The sequence below is a fragment of the Meriones unguiculatus genome, chromosome X, assembly GCF_030254825.1.
Source record: "Meriones unguiculatus strain TT.TT164.6M chromosome X, Bangor_MerUng_6.1, whole genome shotgun sequence".
Classification (NCBI taxonomy): Eukaryota; Metazoa; Chordata; class Mammalia; order Rodentia; family Muridae; genus Meriones; species Meriones unguiculatus.
In genome coordinates, this window is record NC_083369.1 from 136,204,873 (window position 1) to 136,219,748 (window position 14,876).

Genomic DNA, 14,876 nt, shown 5'->3' on the forward strand with positions numbered 1-14,876 from the left:
ATACGTGATGCTCAATAAATGTTTAACTGAATGGTAACCAGATCGTGTAGAAAGGGCCAAGTGTTATACCTTTCTTCTTTGATGCATCAGATTTCAGCCCCACCATACTGTCCACTGTCTGTCATTCTCACAGAGCAGTCGGCTTCCTTACAGAATGCTGCTGACACCTGTCTCTACACAGAGTGAATGCAGAGCATATCTCTGCCATATCGTTTATTTCCTCTTGTGCTCTTATTTCTTGACTCTTCTCATGCTTATTATTTTTACTTAAAGCAAATGCCTTACTGTACCGTTGATGCAGTCCCAGGGTCATGTGGAACCTGAAAGAACGTAAGTGTGTACCATTAGATTTAAATGTCTTTAAATATAATAAATAGTGTTTTGTTTTGTTTTTCACTCTAGGGCACAACTAGTTTCCAAGGGTATTTTCTATACCTGATTGCTGAGGAAAGGGATGCATTAATTGAGCCTTAGCCTAAAGGTCTAATAGATCTGGGCTGGCAAGATGGCTCAGAGCCTGAATATTGAGTTCAGTCAGGTCACCTCTGATCCTCTGAGTTCAATCCTAGATCTTTCACAGTAGTAGGGAATTGGCTCCTTCAAGTTGTTGCTAGTTGTCATCTCTCTCTCTCTCTCTCTCTCTCTCTCTCTCTCTCTCTCTCACACATACACACACACACACACAAACACAAACACACACACACACACACACACACACACACTGAATGTAAAAACAAAAAAAAGGTTAAATAAATGGTTGTGCCTTTTTCAGTGATAGGTTCTCACAGTCGGGGAAGGCAAATGGCCCTTCTGGGGGAAAAGGCTAGTTGAGCAGATTGGTAGGAGGCATTTGAGAATTTGAGGGCATTTACGCATTTAGAATTCTCTAGTCATTTCTTGAAACAAAGCCAGGGGAGCATTTCCTTGCCAAAGCACCCTGTCCCTGTGAATTATAGTTCAGAGGGGAAAAAAACAGGCTGGGCTGTGAAGGCAAACAGGAAATGTGGTATAAATTCCAGGCAAAGAAACCTTTGGACTTTAGGAGGAGGTAGACAGTTCCTCATGCTCTGAACACCCAGAATGAAAGAGATAAAGCGATGGGTGGCAGGGTACTATGCAAATCTTGCTGCTCCATCTGTATCCAGATGAGTCACAAGTTCAAGATTTTTTAGCTCTAATCACACCAACAGAGAAGAATAATACACTTTGCAAATCAGTAGAGGACAGAGTTTATGCATCCACAGGAAAAGCCAAGCAAACCTCGTCAGCTTTTCTCGTGATCCAGGATTCCTGCTGCTGGGGTAATTTTGATCATTATTAGCAGTTCTCACTTGTTCAAGAGTATTGCTTCTCTGAAAGGAGCAAAATGTCAAATAAAGTCAGATAAGACCTGAAGTAAGTTAAGATCTGAAACAAATCACTTTGTCACTTAACATTCAATAACCACACATTTATAAATGTACTGTCAACACACACACACACACACACACACACACACACACACACACACACACACAAAAGCACAGCTGTCACCTTAAAAGGGTTAAGAAAGAGTTTATGTTGGAGCAAGATATGTGTGCCCGTGGCCCAGGACCACAAACTGAGGCCACCCCAAATAACATATTCTAATGAGGTATCAATTTCATCAAGTTTTTTTTTATACAAAGCAAACAAAAAGTCATAAAGCAAAACATTTTTTTTCAGTGGGTGAAAACATCGTGGGTAGGGGGATAACAGCAAAGGAGGAGTGCCTTTGTTACAGGCCTCAGAAGTTACAGAAATTTAGCTTTGGGATTTGTGGAAGCTGGTGGATGTTAGGCCTCAAACTGAGAACAGAAGGCTAACTGAAGTGCCTATTGACATATCAAAGCAGATGCTGGCCAATGGTCCCAAGGTCACTCAGTATCTGTAGCTCCTCCCAGCACTTCTCACCTGTCCCACATTCAAAGCCTCTCTCTCCCTGCAGGAAGCTTTCACTCGCCTTTCCCCAGCTTCTCTTTCCTATTTCCATTTTGGCTTCACCACTCTATTGTCCTGAGTCACTTCTCTTGGCTGGTGGAGCCTCTCTTGCTCTCTCTCTCCCCCTCCCTCCTCTCATGGTCTAGTTTAGTCTGCTGGCCATGTTCAGCCTGGACTCTTCACTCTGCCTGCTTTCTCCCTTGAATCTATAATAAAAATATCCTTCATACTATAGGTATAGCCATGTCTTCCTCCCTTTATTTCATTTTTTTCAGTGGTCTGTTAAGTAATACATTGCAGAAGGTTTCACTGTCAGGCACAGGGATGATAGGTCACACACAGAAATGGACAAGGAATGGCTAACAAGAGAGCTAAAGATAGCCTGCGATAGATAAAATTATTTCATAATGGAGTGTGGTATCACATGTCTTTAATTCCAGTACTTGGGAAGCAGAAGCAAGCAGATCTCTGTGAGTTCAAGGCCAGCCTGGTCTACAGAGTGAGTTCCAGGACAGCCAGGGCCACACAGAAAAACCCTGTCTCAAAAAACAAAAACAAAACAGAACAACAAAATTAGGTTCTGGACACGAAACATTTCAAGTTCTCCACAATCACTGATGTTCTAATCAGTTGGCTTTGCAGAAGGGTCAGTAAAAGGTATGACTACTTTCCAAGAACTTTCACTTGGACCACACTAACCACACATCTCTATTTGCAGTGAGGAAGATGTAGCCTGTAGCAACCAAGTGGAAAGAAATATTGTAAATCACAGCACGTCAAAGATGTCATGGTAAATCCAATCAAGATGCTACTTTATACTCAAAATTTACTTCCGTTTTCAGGGAAACTAACCAAATTTGAAATAAATTTGCAATGAGGCTTGCATGCAAGGTAAATATAATAAAAAATGTCCATGTAACTTGCCTCTGAACACATAGATGGATCTCATTAGGCATTTGTTGATTTTCCTCACACTGATTATTCCTTCTTATCACTCATGAAGTACTCTGGTATAATGATACACTGGCTCAGGCATCTCTAACAAGAGAAAAAGCAAGCCAGAATAAATAATTATTCTCTAAGAATAACTCTGTGCACATCACCAACATTTAAAAAAATTATTATTCCATTTTATTTTATATTTTGTGTGCATGAATGTTTTGGCTGCATGCATGTGAGTGTACTACATATGTGTAGTGCCCACAGAGGCCAGAAGCAGGCATTGGATCCCTTGGAATTGGAGTTACAGGTGATTGTGAACTGCCACTTGGGTGCTGAGAACTGAACCAGTGCCCTCTCTGCAAGAGCATGAAAGTCTCTTTTTAAAATTATTTTTTTATTAATTACAATTTATTCATTTTGTATCCCAGATGTAGCCCCCTCCCTTATCTCCTCCCAATCCCACCCTTTCTCTCTCTTCTCCTCCCATGTCCCTTCCCCAGTCCACTGATAGGAGAGGTCCTCCTCCCCTTCCCTCTGACCCTAGCCTATCAGGTCTCATCAGGAGTGGCTGCATTCTCTTTCTCTGTGGCTGGTAAAGCTGCTTCCCTCTCAGGGGGAGGTGATCAAAGAACAAGCCACTGAGTTCATGTCAGAGACATCCCCAGTTCCCATTACTTAGGACCCACTTGGACACTGAGCAGCCATGGGCTACATTTGTACAGGGGTTCTAGGTTATCTCCACGCATGGTCCTTGGTTGGAGTATGAGTCTCAGAAAAGACCCCTGGGCCCACGTTTTTTGTTTGTTTGTTTGTTTGTTTGTATGTATTTGTTTTTAGTTCTGTTGCTCTCCTTGTGGAGGGGGCTTCCTTTATAAGATTCCCTGCACTCTGCCCAAAGTTTGGCTCTGAGTCTCAGGATCTGTTTTAATACCCTGCTGGGTAGAGTCTTTCAGAGGCCCTTTGTCGTTAGACTCCTGTACTGTTGCCTGTTTTCTCCCTCTTCCAGTGTCCATCCTGTTTGCCTTTCTGAATGAGGATTGGTCATCTTATCCAGGGTCTTCTTTGCATAGATTCTTTAGGTGTACAGATTTTAGTATGCTTATCCTATATTATAGGTCTAATATCCACTTGTAAGTGAGTATATACCATGTGTGTCTTTCTGCTTCTGGGGTACCTCACTCAGGATGATCTTTTCTAGTTCCCACCATTTGCCTGCAAATTTCATGATTTGCAGGAAGGTCTCTTAACCACTGAGCCATCTCTCCAGACCCAGCACCAACTTTTTAAACTTTATACTGTAGCCATCTTTGAAGGAATCTCCATGTGTTTCATGAGCCTGCTCTTCTGAAAAAGTCTAAACAACCTGACTGAGTTACTAGGAACTTCTTGTATTAAAGAGCACTGACCATAAACTCAATTTATGAGTGACTGCTTTTTCATTTTGTTGATACCCTTTGGAAGTGCAAAGGGGAAACCTAGACATCTTGACTTTATACATGTAAAGAGAGTAAATAAGAGATTTGCTATTGCTATACTAGGCACTTGGATGGTTTCCGGATTTGGCTGTTTGTTTGGCATTCATGTTGTTTCTCCATTCTTCTTAAGGGGATTCCCTGAGTCAAGTTCATCTGAAGAAGAGGAAAATCTGGATGATTATGAGTGAGTGTTGAAAGTCTTCTATGTTCTTCTAAAACTAGAATTAGACATTTTTACTTGATTCCTTGAAACATTAAAATAAATGGCTCAGACTTTCTCAGGAGGTTGTATTTACATGGCTAAATTCATGTGAGGCTGTGAGCTGTTTTTCTAAATGGCAGATGGACATGAACTTGGTCAGTATCAATGAAGATCTTTTTCTCAGTCTGGACCATCTAAACCTGCTTCACATATTCATTAGATTTATCACATGCTCAATATTTTCATGTCCTAGATAAATAAGGCAATGTTTCTGTTCATTAGTTACTTGCTGGATCCCTCTAATCAAGGTCATGTTTGAAAGCATTTATTTAGGCATTTGGTATGATGCGCTAATTCCTCACAACATCCCACTGAGCTACATAACAGTATTTACATTTATAGAGTCTTATTCACAGGATAACCTTACTATTTGGCATTCAGAATGGGTTCCCTGACAGAGAGACAAGTTCCAATAGACATCTGGCATAAACTGATCTGTTATGGAAAATAAAAACAAGTAGTCACCATAATTGTGTCTTTTGATAGGCCTAAGGACCATTAAAGTTTGTTTGTTTTTTTTAAATTCAGGATTTTCTGTCATTCTATAAATATTGATATTATTGTCTCCTAGACATAAATATTTGTGTTAAAGGAAAATTAGAATAACATAGCATATTGTATTTTATAGATACTCAATATTTAAAGGACTTTAGAAATCTTTAGAATTCATATGGTCACTATGAATTTTGCATACTAATAGTTCTCTTTTGAGTGAGTGCTCTTATTGATTTATTGGTTACATGTGAAGTGAAAGCTTTTACAATGGACCTGTATGTTTCCTCTTGTCCTTTTACCTACAATCTACCCAAGTTCTGGGCATACCTGTCATATCTGTCACATTAGGGAAGATGTGTTATAGCCTCCATTCTTTTTTGTGGTACTATTTCTTTTCCACATTGTAACATTCAGTTATAGTTCAATTTAACTATCAACTTGATGGAAACTGAAAGTCATGTGAAAAGAGAAAACCTTAATTGATGAACTGTCTCCATCAGAGTGGCCTGTGGGCATGTCTGTGGAAAATTTTCTTGATTGATGATTGATAAGTGGGAGGATCCACTGTGGACAATGACACTCCTGGGCAAGTATTTCTGAATGCTACATAGAAAGAAAGCATCAAGACAGTAAGCAGCTTTCCTCTGTGATTTCTGCTTTTATTACTGTCTCCAGGAGGAGAGTAAATCTTTAAATTGTCAAGGTTTAGAAACTATCATTAATACCTCAAGAGTTAATTAAATATTTGTAAGGGTAGATTTAAAGTTGCTTCTTGAGAGCAGTCTTGTGATAGCTAATCATGGTTGTCAAGTTGACATACCTGGGAAGGAGAGCCGCAAATTAGGAGTTTCCATCCTGCTGTGGCTGTGAGACATTTTCTTAATTGCTAATTGAGGAGGAGGAATAGGCCACTGTGGACTGTATACTCTCTAGGCAGATAGGCCCAAGTCATATAAGAAAGTTAGCTGAGCAAAGCAGCAGAAACTCTCCCTTTAGCAGTGTTCTTCCACTGCTTTCTACTTCAAGTCTCAGCTTTGAGTTCCTGTATTTGATTTCCTTGATGATGTGTAACATGAAAGCTGAAATAAACCATTTCCTCCCCAGCTTGCTTCTGGTTATTGTGTTTATCACAACAACATAAAGTAATCTGAGGCAGCCTTCTTCCTAATTTTACAGATAGAAAAGTCTATGATCAAAAAGGTGAAGAGGCTTGTTCAAATTCAAACAACTGCAGATGAGGTAGTTCTTTCTAGAACTTAGAGCTTCTGTTACACCCAGTTCGCGAGCCCCCAAAAGATCTACAAGAATCGACTTCGTTGCAAAACACATGAGGGTCTTTTTATTGTAAATTACAAGCTGCAGCTTGAGCCCACAACACCCACCGCTGAAGCGGTGGGAGCTGAGCGCGCTGTGCCCAGGTTAGTTGGGTGATGTGTAGATTCTGGTCCCTCCCAGCATGCCCAAGGCAAGGGCAATTCCTGACTGGCAAGCATCTATTCGTCAAAATACTACATTTTGAATTGATTGGCTATAAGGAAGGTCCTCACCATTAATGATCTGGTGTCCCTCCCTAGGGGGATGGGCCAGTTTCCTAGCAACTGTTATCTCTAGTGGGTGGGGAAAGGATGCAGTAAGGCAGTCCTTCCCCTCAGGGCATTACTAGACTTCTCCACCCACATAGTTAAGGCCTTAATTAATAATAGCTGCTAATTTTTAATCTTTTTGGTCTCTCACTTCAAACTGGCTGGATGGTCTAAGAATCTTTCCATCTTATTGATTTGTGCATCTGCTATTATTCCCTTCCTCCATTAATACAGAAACCAGTTCCTGGGAAGACACCTGCCTTGCTCTTTTCCCACAAGCCACCTTGTGGGAAACAGTCACCTTCGCTCTTCTTTCTGCACATCTTTTTCTTCAGGTTTTATCTTCTAGTCAGTTCCTCCTGATTCTCCAAAACCCATGCCCTATTGCACCCCATACCCTACTCATTCCCATATGTGACATTTTAGCCCAAGCCAGAGGGTCACAGACACAGCTAACCTCAAACGAGACACAAATTTTTGTTGTGCTTCACATAGAAAGTAAGATATGATGATCTTGGCTCATTAATTGAAAAAAAAAAAAAAAAACCCTCAAAGGTTATTTAAAAAAAAAAAGAAAAATAATTCTAGTTAGCTTTCCCACATATCTGCCTCCTGTCTGGATATCATCTTAGATATTTATCTCTTCCTGTTCTGAAGAAAAAATAAATTAAAAGGCATTTGCTTTGAAAGTATTTGATATAAAATGTGCTTCTATCAAGTTATTAAAATAAAGTGATGGGTTGAAAGACAAGAGTATTTATCTCTGGCCACCCTGACTTTTCCATTGGAACCATCATTGGTCTAATCTCCGGTCCTTGTTCAAAACACTGAAATGTATACTTACAAGTCACCTTGAAGGATTCTAGCAGCCTATTATTATGTAGGCCTTACCCCACAAGTAAAAGTGGTTGATAGAGACTGAGAATCTGTGTTTTGAAAATACCCTCCAGTAATGCTATGCAATAATTAAGTTTGAAAATCCATTATATAGGCTGATGCCTAACTTTACAGACTCAAAAGTTGAGGGAGAAGAGTATACTTAAATATTAATGCTCAAATCCAGAATTCTTTTGCAGCTGGTTTGCTGGGAATATGTCCAGGTCACAATCTGAGCAGTTACTGAGACAAAAGGTAAATAATACTATCGTCTTTCCCTCTACTCACCCCAAATAATCTGTGTGTGTGTGTGTGTGTGTGTGTGTGTGTGTGTGTGTGTGTGTTTGCATGTTAAGCATGCATTCCTACACTAGGCTGCACCTCCAGCCTAAGAATATCTGTTTCTGGCTGGTCCCAGGATGAAAGTATTTCTCCGAGAGTCAATTTTGCTAATGTTTCAACTCATCATAACATTGGTTGTTTAGCCTTTGAGCTACAAGCAACTTCTGTGGCTTTATCTATTGCTATATAATGAAGCACCTCAAGCTGTAGGTGGCATTCTAGTTACTGGGTGACTTGCTGTCCTTTGCCATGTACTTAATAACCTTTTCTTTAAAAATAAACAACCCTTAAACTTAGGGGCTTGAAATAAAAGTTTGGATTTCTCATGGTTCTGTGTGTCAGCTGGTTGAGTTGAATGTTTTGCTGATGGACGTCTGAGAGTAGGTAGCTGAGACGGCCAACTGGGATGCCACACTTCTTCCTTTTACAGCTTCTCCAAGTGTCTGGTTTTGGTCCTCTTCATAAAATAGAAAATCTTCAAAGAGGACATTTTCAGCAGTGCAAGTATTTAGGGACTCTCTGCTTTGGCAGCATTAACCCAGTCACATGACCCAGGCCTAAGTCAAGATGGAAGGAAATAATGTAGAGTCACAAATAGGTGAGACGATTCCATGTTTCGAGGCTGCTAATGGAAACTGTATGATAGCATATGCTAGGCATGCAGGCAGGTAGGCAGGCAGGCAGACATGGTGCTGGAGTGTCAGCTGAAAGCTTACATGTTGAGTCAACAACCGTAATACCCAGAGGGCAACTGGAATGGTGTCAGCTTTTGAAAACCCAACCCCCACCCCCAGTAACACACCCCCTCCAAATAAAGCCATAACTCCCAATCCTTCCCAAACAATCCACCAACCAGGGACCAAGCATTCAAATACATGAGCCAATGGGGCCATTCTCATTCAACACAACATACATACTCTCTACTATTGAGCTATATACCATCAGCCCAAGAAAAAAATGACTTAATGCGAGTTATCAAAGTAATTATTTTCCTTGGCTAGCTTTCACTGCTCATTAGCATCTAAATCAGAGCATAGAAGTTGTGCTATGGAATTAATTTACTTGATTTTATTGCTAATTGGTATGAACTAACCTACAGTAAATTCTTTTGATCTATGAAATCAGTACAATTCAGTCTAATAAAACACTAAATACACAAATTATATTTTGAGATGTGCTCAAAAGAATGTGATGGATTTATTCATCAAGTTGTTGTATCCATAGTTTACTGTGCTTTCTCTAAACCTGGCTCTGGCTAGAATTGGCATAATTCCTTGAGAAAGACAAATGGAGGGTACAACTTTAACAAAGTATTTATTCTTCATTGCTAACTTTCTCAAATATTTTCAGAATATGATATAGTGATTATACATGTATATGTGTGTATATATATATATATATATATATATATATACAAACACACACACACACACACATATATATATATATATAAAATATCCAAATCTTATTTCTCAAACAAGGAAACATTAAACTTTCATAAATATAAAACAGGAAAAAAATTAGAGAGTTGCAAATTATATAGAAAAGAAGTGTTCACACAGGATGGGTCTATAAAGATGTTGACATGGATGAGGGTAAAAGTCAATGGTAAAGCTCCATCTCCCATCCACAGTACCAAGAAAGAAAAAAACAGAAAGAAGGGAGGGAAGGAAAGAGGCAAGGAGCTGAATGAGAAAAGGAAGAAAAGCTAGGAAGCAGGGCCCTTCTGTCCCAACTGTTGGGTAACCTGTTCCTTTGATGACTTTTAAAGTGTATCTAAAAATATTTTTTGCTTACTGTCTATATAAAAAAATCATTTTCAAAAACAATGAAAAGTATTCCTTCTTTTCAGGGAAAAGAAGGTGCATTTATGGTTAGAAATTCCAGCCAGATGGGAATGTACACAGTGTCCTTATTTAGTAAGGCTGTGAAGTAAGTACAACGTATATTTATTTCCTTTATTTTTTTGTGACTGTTGTTTGAAAATGATGGTCACTTAGTCATATTTTGGGATAAGACACCACTCTTGAACTCTAGAATTTGGGGTCAAAGTATTTGTGTTTAATACGGCCATTACCCGTTGCTCTTCTTTCAAAAAGCTATGCTCTGAGTGATCCTTTCCTGTCTACTTCAGACAACTGCAGGAGTGCTGTAAGCACCACATACCTCCATAAATATTGATTGAAACAGCATCCCAAATCTGTTGGAGTCAGGCCTGATCCTAGAAGGAGAACAACAACAACAACAACAACAAAAAAAAAAATAGCAACAGCACTTCTAAACTCTCAACCTAACTGCCTGCTGAGCTGAGAAACTTGTCCCAGTGCCCAGCTCTCAGTGAGCCTTTCTGGTGGGGCTGAATCAAGGTAGCTGTATTCCCTGAGTAGTGTCCATCTGTCTGCTGGCCTTTAGAGGTGACAATTCTCATTCAAAGTCAAACTTCTTTTTTCCATTTCAAATCTTTATTACATTGAGCAAGTTTCTTAACCTGCTCTGGGCCTGAACTTTCTCATTTGAAAGAGATACATACTAATGATTTTTTAAAGAAAAATTTATTTCATGTGCATTGCTGTTTGTCTGCACGTATGTCTGTGTGATGGTGTTGGATCTTCTGGAATTGGAATTATAGACAGTTGGGAACTGCCATGTGGGTGCTGGGAATTGAATCCAGGTTCTCTGGCAGAGCAGCCATGCTCTTAACCACTGAGCCATCTCTCCAGCTCCATAATAATGATTTTTAATGTACAGAAAGGAACAAGTTGTTAGTTAAATAAAACAGCAATAGTTACTGCAAATTAGGTCTGTGACCAATTACACATGATTAAAACCACTTCCTGCGTTCACAACAGTAATATTTGTTCAAAGATTGTGTGTTCATCTAACAAAGAGCCACAGTATTTAAATTCACCAACTTAACAAAGACTTTGAGCTGGCCAAGTATAAGCTAAAAGCCTCAGTTAAAGTGAAACAATTTTGTATTACTTAGATTCCATAGTTTAATAAATTCAGATTACCATGCAAGGGCTTGTGTTATAATTATTAGGCACTTGGGTGTGTTTTGTGTAATGTTTTAATAATGCTAATGGATAAATATGGGCTTGCCTTTTTAAAAAAATATATTATGTTCTGTGAATGATATCATTTAATACACATATTATATTAGTGTACTAGCTGGCACACGGAAACACCAAACGATGGAACAGTTAATGCTAACAGTGTTGTGGGTAAGAAAGAGTAGTTCAGCCCACGTTGTATGCCTTAGATTTGGGTGTATAAGACTTCTCAGCATCATCTCTTCAAAGTCAACAACAGCAGGAGCCCCCTCCAGAAGTTGATTTTCTGGAAACAGGCCCTCACTATGTAGCCTTCAACTCTTGAGCCTCTCATTTCTGTATCCCCAGTGCTGGGATTATAAGCATACAGCTTCCAGAGTTTTATAAGTCACTTTCCTGTGGGCTAGAACCTCTTTTATTCCTTGTAAAGCTCCTCCAGAATAAATAGGAAAACTTTTTCTTTGTACTTTTTACAGATAAGGAGATTTGGGTTCGAAGAGAACTCTTAAAAACCAGCCCATGAGGCTGACAAAGTGACCAATCTGAAACTAGGCCACTAAAAACCAAATAACCAATTTTTATTTCTTTTTTTAATTTTAATTTTATTTTTATTAATTACAGTTTATTCACTTTGTATCCCAACTGTAGCCCCCTCCCCCACCCCCTCCAATCCCACTCTCACTCCCTTTTCCTTTTTTATTTTTTTTTAATTTTTATTTTTTATATTAATTACAGTTTATTCACTTTGTATCACAGCTGTAGCCCCCTCTTCCCTATGCTCCCCATCCCACCATCCCTCCCTCATCTCCTTGCCCCTCTCTAAATCCACTGATAAGGGAGGTCCTCCTCCCCTTCCATCTGACCCTAGCTTATCAGGACTCATCAGAAGCGGCTGCATTGTCCTCCTCTGTGGCCTGCCAAGGCTGTTCCCCCACACTTGTGTGTCTGTGAAACCCTCAGTGTTTTGGAGATGGGGGCTAGGCTGACATTTAATTGATTCAGACCATTTGAGAGAAATATTTCTGAACAACTAGATTGAATGACTTTTGTAGACATGTGTCCCATCCCACAGAGCACACATACGTATTTGTAATAATTAGATGATTAAAGTATTTTATTTTGAGATTTCTTCTACCTACCTCCAACTTGAAATAACAGGGTGTATCTTGAATGACAATTTATCATTTGCCAATACTGTAATTCATGTCTCCAATAAACACAAATAACAGATTTTACATGGTCATTGGCTGAAACAAATCCAATAATTAGAAAACATTAGCTGTGGTCCTCTGGATAGAGCCAAATGTAATGTCAGATGTTCTCATCTTTGAACTTCGCCACCCCAGATTCATTCTTAAGCTTATCCAGTTCAAAAATAGAATTAAATGAAAGCAATATCCTGCTTAAGAGGTTTTGAGATTATAATTTAATGCATTTCTCCCTGCTCTACCTCCCTCCAAGCACTCTCACATACTGATCCCTGATCGCCTTCAAATTCATAACCTCTTTTTTCAACAATTGTTATTGCATGTACATACATATTCCTAATTACAACCTGTTGAGTCCATATCTTAGTTAGAGTTTCTGTTGTTACAACAAAACACCGTGGCCAAAAAGCAAGTTGAGGAGAAAGGGGTTTATTTGGCTTATACTTCCAGATTATAATCCACCACTGGAGAAAGTCAAGACAGGAACTCAAGCAGGGCAGGAACCTGGAGGCAGGAGCTGATGCAGAGGCCATAGAGGGGTGCTGCTTACTGGCTTGCTCCTCTTGCCTTGCTCAGTCTGCTTTCTCATAGTGACCAGGACCACTAGCTGAAGGATAGCACCACTAACCATGGGCTGCTACCCCCACTGATCACTAATTGAGAAAATGACTTACAGTGCGATCTCATGGAGTCATTTCCTCAACTAAGGCTCTGTCTTCTCTGATGACTCTAGTTTGTGTCAAGTTGACACAAAAACCTGCCAATACAGCTAATATAACGTTACTTGTGTGCATATCTCTGGGGCCAACCATTTGGCATGGATCAACCAATTGGTGTGCTCTTCCCTGGGGAAGTCCATGTTTCCTGCTTCCAGCCGTCCTCAGTTGACTGGATTTGAGGCCTCATGGGCTTTTTCACTCTACTTTGGCGTGTTTACCAGTGTCATTCTTGTTCAGCGCACATTTGGGCAGTCATGTTGGTTAGACTTTGTGGGTGTAGCTTCTGATATTACTAGGAGATACAATCTTACAGGAAATTCACTGATCCTCTGCCTTTTGCAATCTTTCCACTCCCTCCTCCACTATATTACCTGAGCCTTACCTTAGGTGAAGTAGTTTTTACAGCTATATCCGTTGGAATTGGGAGGCAAAACACTTTATGAAACATCATCAGCTCACACTGACACCAACAGCAGATCAGCCATTTGCAACATGGGTTTCTCTGTATACCCTTTCTTCTCATTTTTTTATTTGATAATTTTAACTTGGTTAGTATTATAACCAGAACAATTGATTAACGGGAGTTGGTAGCCAGTGAGTGGTAGAACTTGACTATAAAATCTAAGACAGGCATATTATTTCTGATTAACCTGACTCATTGTGCATGGACTCATTGCAATATTCTAGAACTGGAGGAAAAGAAGAAATTTTTGTTTTGGTTTGGTTTTATTTTAATTAATTAAATAACATCCCAACTGCCATTTCTCCTCCCAGTCCTTCCCCTCCCCTCTCCTCCTCCATCCAGATCCAGTCTTCCTCCCTTTCTCTTCAGAAAAAGGGAGGCCTCCCATGGATCAATGGACCTTGGTGTATCAAATTACAATAAGACTAGGAGCATCTTCTCCTATTGAGGTTAGACTAGGCAGCCAGTAGGGGAAAAGGTCCCAAAGGCAGGCAACAGAGTCAGAGACAGGTCCTGCTCCCACTCTTAGGACTCCCACATGAAAATCAAGCTGCACAACTGTTATACATGTGCAGAAACATGTATAACATGTGCAGAAACAAAAAAAAAAAGAAGGTGCTTCTCCAACAAACAAACAAAAAACAAATCCAATAGGAAACGTCTCAGGATGAAAAGAAGCTAGTGAGCTAGCAGCTCACTCCTTGTCAAACATTTTTGTTTGTTTGTTTTTCGAGGCAGGGTTTCTCTGTGTTGCCCTGGCTGTTCTGGAACTTGCTTTATAAACCAGGCTGGCTGCAAACACAAAGATCCTCCTGCCTCTGCCCCCAAGTGCTGGGATTAAAGGTGTGCACCACCACTGCCTGGCACAAAAGAAAATGTTTTATGTGGAAAGTATGTGTAGTGCAGTTATTAGATCATAACATGGTCCGGCACAGAACAAATGCTGGCTAAACTGATGGTAACAAGTAGCATTGTCGCTGCTGGGAGAGAGGAGTTCTATGTGCCAACATGCTTTTCTGCCTGCATGCCTTACTCACAAAGGAACTCTAGATTGAGACTATAGGCAACCTAATCATCTTTGCCCACACAGTTTTTTTTCTCCATTATTATCTTTAAAGAGAACTTATGCTCTTACATGATCCTAAAGAACTTAAAAGTTCTTAGCCAAACACTGATAACAGTACATGAAATTATTTTTTCCAAAAAATATTATTACTATTATTCATTAACTAAGATGGGGGGGGTACTCATGTGTGAAGGTCAGAGGACAATTTATGGAAATAAGCTCTCTCTTTCCAGCATGAGATCATAGGACTTGAACTCAGGTTGTCATGGTTGGCTGCAGGAACCTCTACTGGCTGAGCCATGTTGCTAGCACCTAAAGTTAAAATTTCATTGAGCACGGATTTTGTATATGCACAAATGGCACACTGAGTTTAGAGACAACCCATCTTCCATGATTACTGATTGTCATGGATACTATCAGAGAAACACCAGAT

At 39.7% G+C, this 14,876-nt stretch overlaps 1 protein-coding gene across 1 annotated transcript in view; it reads left to right on the plus strand.

Annotated features, from left to right (window-relative positions):
* The window catches only part of Bmx (BMX non-receptor tyrosine kinase), a 64,289-nt gene that overhangs the window by 31,164 nt on the left and 18,249 nt on the right, over positions 1–14,876 (plus strand). Inside the window, exons 8-12 of the mRNA XM_060374877.1 lie at positions 274–330; positions 2,678–2,749; positions 4,507–4,560; positions 7,793–7,847; positions 9,787–9,866. Of these exons, the coding sequence (XP_060230860.1) occupies positions 274–330; positions 2,678–2,749; positions 4,507–4,560; positions 7,793–7,847; positions 9,787–9,866 (318 nt within the window). The remainder of the gene's footprint in view (positions 1–273; positions 331–2,677; positions 2,750–4,506; positions 4,561–7,792; positions 7,848–9,786; positions 9,867–14,876) is intronic.